Raw genomic sequence first — 5,864 nt, forward strand, 5'->3', positions numbered from 1 at the left:
CTGATTTATAGAGGGAGGCGGTGTTCCCAGAAGGTAGCGAGATCATTGATATACCTCGCACTCTTCGCTGTTCGTGTTGCAGTCCCTCTAGTCCGTTTGCGTATACGGTGCGTTTTCTCCCTCCTAGACGGTGCTGATGTCCCGTGAACTAGGAACGCACCTTCCGGAGGAGCTCGTGAATGCTATCGTCGTACGTCTTGACGATGGCGATTTCCCGTGGACAAAATCCCCCAAGTGCGGCCTCACCTCTTGTAGCCTGACCTGCCGCCACTGGGCGAAGGTCATCAGGCCCATACTCTTCAGACATCTCACTCTGAGAAGCGCAGAGGATGTATACCAGCTGCTCGCATTCCTCAGAGCTCCCGACGTCCTTGGCTGTTCCCCTAGGCTCGGAAAGATACCAACTTGGTGGATCTCGGTCGCCTTGACGTCCTGAGCCACCCCTCACACGCTACATCCGCACTCTGCATCTTGTCGAAGATCACGGACCCGCTACTATTTCATGGGGCCATCAGCTGTTTCTAAGGTTATATCGACAACTCGCTCCCGAGATGAGCATTTGGACCATCAAGAGCCAGATCTGTTCTGATGGGAGGACTTCGCCGTATCCATTAGCTCTACTCCCGAGAGCGGTACCGACAGCGACGATGATGATGATACACTACGTCGTTCTATCCGATTTCCAAGCTCTATCCATTCAGAGCCTAGTCAGCTTCGTTAAGTGCGTACAGGTCTATGAGCTCAAACTGGAAAACGTCACATTCCTGGAGGAAAACATTGGACATGTCATGCACCCACGACGCGTCTCAGATTATCATTTCACGCTGCATCAAGAACTCAGCCGACCTTCCGTTCTGGATTGCACTGTCCAACGTGTTCTTCGTTAGTCAGCATTGCCCGGTGTTTGACAGCGACATTGAGGCGTTGATAGTGGCGCACCTCCAACTCGTTGTATCACTTCACCAGGCCGAGGGCAACATCCAAAGGTTGGCTGCTGTCTATAAGCAGGATATGACTACCGGAGGTATGCGTTTTAATGACTTTCTCGAGTATTCTGAAGTTCATATGAGTGCTGGCGCAACGCTAGATCGCTCCTATGGATTTATCCCCTACGGAATTGAGCCCCATCGATTGGCCGAAATATGTATTCAGACAAAAGCCGGGAACAATTATGTCTCTGAGAAAGCTCGTGACGTCACCTTTATGGGTCCAGATGTGGGCATCCTCGAACGACTAGAAGCCGTGGTAATTGACCTAAACGGCACCAACATTCCTGCAGTGTGGGTCTGGTGCAAGACCAAGGACGTCGAGAGGGACATGCTCTACGGCATACTGGAAGGACGCATCTTGGCGCATCTTCACGTGCAGCCTAGAGAGCTCCTCATATATTGTCCCGATGCAGGCGATCACGTCGCGGTTGAGGAGATTCTGTCCGCGCCGACGTCCATCGGCCAAAATGACGAGGCCATTACGCTCAGCCCTGCTCAACGCGCTACATGGGTGCTGCGCCTGGACGATAATCTGAGGGTGACCTACTTACAGGAGTTGCTACGCGCCGCCAGGACGTCCAGAGCGACGACGGACACAAGCTCCGAGACCGAGTCATGTGCCGCGAAGAAATCAGAGGACAGCGCGGGAGGACATATAGAGGAGATGTAGAGGTTGGTATGCAGGGATCGCGAGTAGGAGGCGCAATACCTGTCGAGGCAGGAGAGCTGGAATGCGCCCACCGGGGAGGGACGGACGGAAAGACGCCTGGGCCGAGTCGGACTGGGCCATTGGAGAAAGAGCGAGCGATCAAAGGACGAGAACCGCAAAGCTGTTGGTGGAAGCGAACGGACTAGGGTTATCATTGAATGGTCAGCGTACACAGTTCACTTTCCTCTGGACACGTTGTCTCTCGGGTTTACATTTCTACAGTGTTGTTCATGTGTCGACTTTCAGTAAATTCTAGGACATACCTCTCCTCCTTGATTTCCTTAGGTTAAAGAGTTTCTCTGTGCGCTGATAACATTGCTGTGATTCTGAGTAGCACTACGAGCTGACCGACTGGTGTGATTATGTATTTGTTATGTCGATCTTCAGATGTATCGAAGTGTCGTCAAGGTCCTTGTAGTACATCATGATTCTTTTGGTAATGCGACGCCAGACTATCGTTTGTCACCAGACCAGGACTGTCATTTCCCTCGGCAAAACACCTGGATAATAACGTAACGTTGTTGATTATGCGACAGGAGACTGTATTCGTCAGCTTCCACGCACAGTGCAAGAGATGGACTACATACCTGTGCGTACCCCACCCACGGACGTACTTACTTTCGCGAATCTGTGCCGTCACACCATCGAACCCTCTGCTATCCGGGATAAAAAGTAAAGACAGCTCGAAGCCTTATGAGCATTCAATATTCAATATTCAATGAGCGAGAAGGGTCGCTTACGACAGGTGTCGCAAGGCATTGCTGGAAGACATCAACGCAGAAAAAGCGTCGTGCAAAGCTAGGCACATCTCAATCAGTAGCAGTAACGATTAGATAAGATAAAACAAGAACAGCCGCGAAGCGCCAACCGCACCGCGGCTTTGCACTTTTGTTTCCCGCCACGTCGACATCGCTCAGCAGCGCCTTGGCAACAGCCATCACCGTTATGAGCAACTTGCCTCATTGAAATAATCCAGTGCTGCTCGAGATATTCTTGTAGTTCGTCGCGGGGTGCAACCTCGGTGACTGCGGGTCCGTCGATAGCGACAGTGCCTCAGTACTCCCCAGTATACCCGAGTTGAGGTACGCGATCCATATCTTGTATTGTGCATATATACCGACGTACACGTTTACTTCGTGCGTGCTTCACGTGTAGAGTGGTTTGTTCTCAACTCGATGGTGTTGCGCTTTCGCGCATCCTGGGCGACGCGCTCTGGGGTATATAGGAATGTGCTTGTCAGATTTATCGGAGCAACGCCCTCCTCGCTTCATTCTGCAGTTTTCGAGCTCTCCAATTGTCGTCAGGTTCTGACGCCTCGGTTCGTTCAGGAATACGCGTCCATCCATGTCCACACTGACCGCTGTCTCTAGTCATACGCACATCATGCCGCTTCGTGCTGCTTACAAGCTGATCTCCGGCCCAACCAGCAAGGCTCATACTGCTGTACGCGTTGCTCCCGCCTTTAGCGCAGCGACGTCCTTCGCCGGCAAGCTTGCACAAACCGTCACTGCGTCTGAGCCGAATATCAACTTGAAGGACTTATGCGCTACGCTCGACGCGAGCGCCGAACTTCTCGGCCAGATACAAATGGCCCGGGAAGCCCAGCCCGATATATGCTCAGCAGGGCAATTAGACCAGGCTGCCCGGCGCCTTGCTCAGTGCGCCGCTCTCTGAGACACGTATCCGGTCGTCGTGCTGATTCAAGACTTGAACAGATGCAAGCAGCTCTTGACCGCCCTTTCTATGGACACCCAGCATGACCCGTCAAGCTCCTCAATGTTGCTGCAGCGCGTAGTGGACCTGGGCACTGCCAGAATTGCCGTTGATGCGGGCAAGATCTGGCAGATGGCCATCGAGGTGCAAACGACTCTATTGGTGAGCATCTAGTTCTGGAGATGGCTGCACGTCTGACGTCGCATTTCTAGACTATTCAGAACGCGATATGGGAGAATGAGCAGCGTGAAGTGCCTCCTAACCCGGCGTGGTGCATATAAACAATCGGCTGATGGAGTTTTATCACATATTCCCGTGGATCTTTTAGTGTCTGCCATGTATTTCTACAAAAATTAAGATATTCGCCTCCAAAGCATGCCACCTCAGACTTCGAGCTTCATACTTAAGCGTATATCGCTAGCTTTACCTATTTCCTGGTGAGTGTCTGGCAAGGAACGGAGTGCTTACACCAACAACGCTCGCTCTGCCAGGCTTGTGTATGCGCTCGTTGGCGAGCAACCAGCAGCTCAGCTCGAGGACCATGCGTTGGGATCCTGGAGAACGTGCCAGGGACACGGCGAGATTTCGCACGGAACTTGGAAGTGACGAGCGCCCAAACAGTGAATACAGGTGATGCACAAAAACCTTGGTAGTAACTGTCTACCAGTAGTATAGTCTGGTGCCATGTATTTGAACCAAGCCCGTCACGGTCCAACCCTGACGCGTGTAGGTACAAGGTTTAGCACCGTGCGTACATGAGGCTATGCATAGTACAGTCTTGGTCTCCGAGTCTTTGTCTTGTCCAACCTCTATTGCACTCGACGATATCTTGTTCTATAAGCAAGAATCTACTATACGGTATTTTCACGCCTATACTCATGATGTGCTCACGATTTTGACCAAGAAATGGATGACTAGGTAGTTATCTCAACGTTCAACGAGTATGTCCTCGACGCTTGCATCGTCTCATTTTCCTTCGGCTGCCCAACGCCATCTCAGCACTCGCATAGCCAGCGAAGTCCAACTCCATGAAGACTGGACCTTCAACTGCTAAAGATGCTCTCCTGTCTGAAACACCCAGAAGAACCGAATGGAAGTTCCACTGTCTGGTGGTGACGGTAGGCTTGGGTCCACATCTGCGGCCAGTCCCGATACACGCAATTCATCTAGGTTCTACCGCTGGCTGTTCTGCGAGATTTCTTGACGACCTACGCTCGTTCTCTATCTTGTCCCGAGCGTTGCAACGGCGTTGGCCCAGGCCGGGTAGCACATCCTTTATCGGTATTCCACCTCAGGGTCCGCTCACCATGCGAGCGACACAGTATGTCGCAACCGTGCGCCTCATGGAGAGTCGATTCCAACGACCTCCTTTCCGCCCTGTGCTCTCGCAGCTCGTACTGCGGGCTATTGTGCACACCATACAAGAGTATCTGTTGGCTCTTCTCAAACCTACCTCAATCGTCCTATGGCATTCACTCACATCCCTTCGGCTCGGCTCTGACACTACTGGTCAGATTGTCATTCCGTGCGTACACTGTCTCCGACGGGTATTAAGTGCCTTGCGTACACTCCAAGTACTGCGACTCAACCGGTTCGCTTGGCCAGCATCATCAGACAACCTGCCAATAGCCGATTTTTTACCTTCGCCTTCCTTCTCTCAACCCAAGGATCTCAGCATCTGGGCGGAGCGGGACTGGCTCTTGGACCGCCGCTCTGCATACCTTGTGACTTGGATCGCTCGATCTGGGATGGCGAACACTTTGCAGGCGATTCATTTCGAATGGATGACGATCCTGAACGAGCCGTTGCTGATGGCCGTCGCCTCTGTCATTGAAGCCTCTAGCGGCACACTTCGCGGGATATTGGTGAGAGCCGGTCCAGACATTTCGCTGAGCCCGCGTAAGCAACGTCCCACTCAGTCGTTACTGTCCCCTTGGCTGAGTCATGCGTGTTTAGTGCTTTCCGCCTTCTCCAGGTGTTCGTCGCTCGAACAGCTCTACGTACATTTACCATATCACCGTCCCACGTTTCGTCTCTGCATTAATTTTGTGCAACAACTGCGACTCAAGCGACTGAGGCGTCTCAACATCCGGCTGGACTCGTATCCAGTATGTGCAAGACCAGACCAGTCAGACTGGACTGAGCTAGACCAGGCATTACAAGTGCTCGAATGCCAAAGACTCGACTGCATCTCTGTGCTCAAGCTTTCTACTCATGTCGATTCGGAGAAGATGCTATGGGGCAACATCTATCTAAACGGACCTTACGATCCCGTTGCATGGCGAACGGAACTTGCGCATCTTCTCCCCGTGACGCACAGCAAGCGACAGCTTCACTACTGTGATTACGTCTATGGCCCGCCTGTGTTGGTCCCTAATCGCGTCCACTTAACGCTGCCAGTAGAAGTTTGCGAGCGAACAATTGACTTCGTGGCAGGGACGAGGAACGAATCG

At 52.4% G+C, this 5,864-nt stretch overlaps 3 protein-coding genes across 3 annotated transcripts; all 3 read left to right on the forward strand.

Annotated features, from left to right (window-relative positions):
* Window positions 1-775: 775 nt before the first annotated feature.
* Window positions 776-1,669, forward strand: PHACADRAFT_188882 (uncharacterized protein). The gene has a single exon (XM_007401859.1). It carries the CDS (start codon window positions 784-786, stop codon window positions 1,657-1,659), a length of 876 nt encoding a protein of 291 aa, XP_007401921.1. The 5' UTR covers window positions 776-783; the 3' UTR covers window positions 1,660-1,669.
* Window positions 1,670-2,640: 971 nt separating this feature from the next.
* On the forward strand, window positions 2,641-3,759 carry PHACADRAFT_265618 (uncharacterized protein). Its single transcript, XM_007401860.1, has 5 exons — window positions 2,641-2,780; window positions 2,854-3,016; window positions 3,069-3,356; window positions 3,414-3,573; window positions 3,624-3,759. The coding sequence occupies exons 3-5, from the start codon at window positions 3,082-3,084 to the stop codon at window positions 3,690-3,692; spliced, it is 504 nt and encodes a 167-aa protein (XP_007401922.1). The 5' UTR covers window positions 2,641-2,780; window positions 2,854-3,016; window positions 3,069-3,081; the 3' UTR covers window positions 3,693-3,759.
* A 745-nt stretch (window positions 3,760-4,504) lies between these two features.
* PHACADRAFT_214387 (uncharacterized protein) lies at window positions 4,505-5,864 on the forward strand. Its single transcript, XM_007401861.1, has 2 exons — window positions 4,505-5,310; window positions 5,387-5,864. Exons 1-2 carry the CDS (start codon window positions 4,719-4,721, stop codon window positions 5,485-5,487), a joined length of 693 nt encoding a protein of 230 aa, XP_007401923.1. The 5' UTR covers window positions 4,505-4,718; the 3' UTR covers window positions 5,488-5,864.

This window comes from Phanerochaete carnosa (assembly GCF_000300595.1).
Source record: "Phanerochaete carnosa HHB-10118-sp unplaced genomic scaffold PHACAscaffold_13, whole genome shotgun sequence".
Lineage (NCBI taxonomy): Eukaryota > Fungi > Basidiomycota > Agaricomycetes > Polyporales > Phanerochaetaceae > Phanerochaete > Phanerochaete carnosa.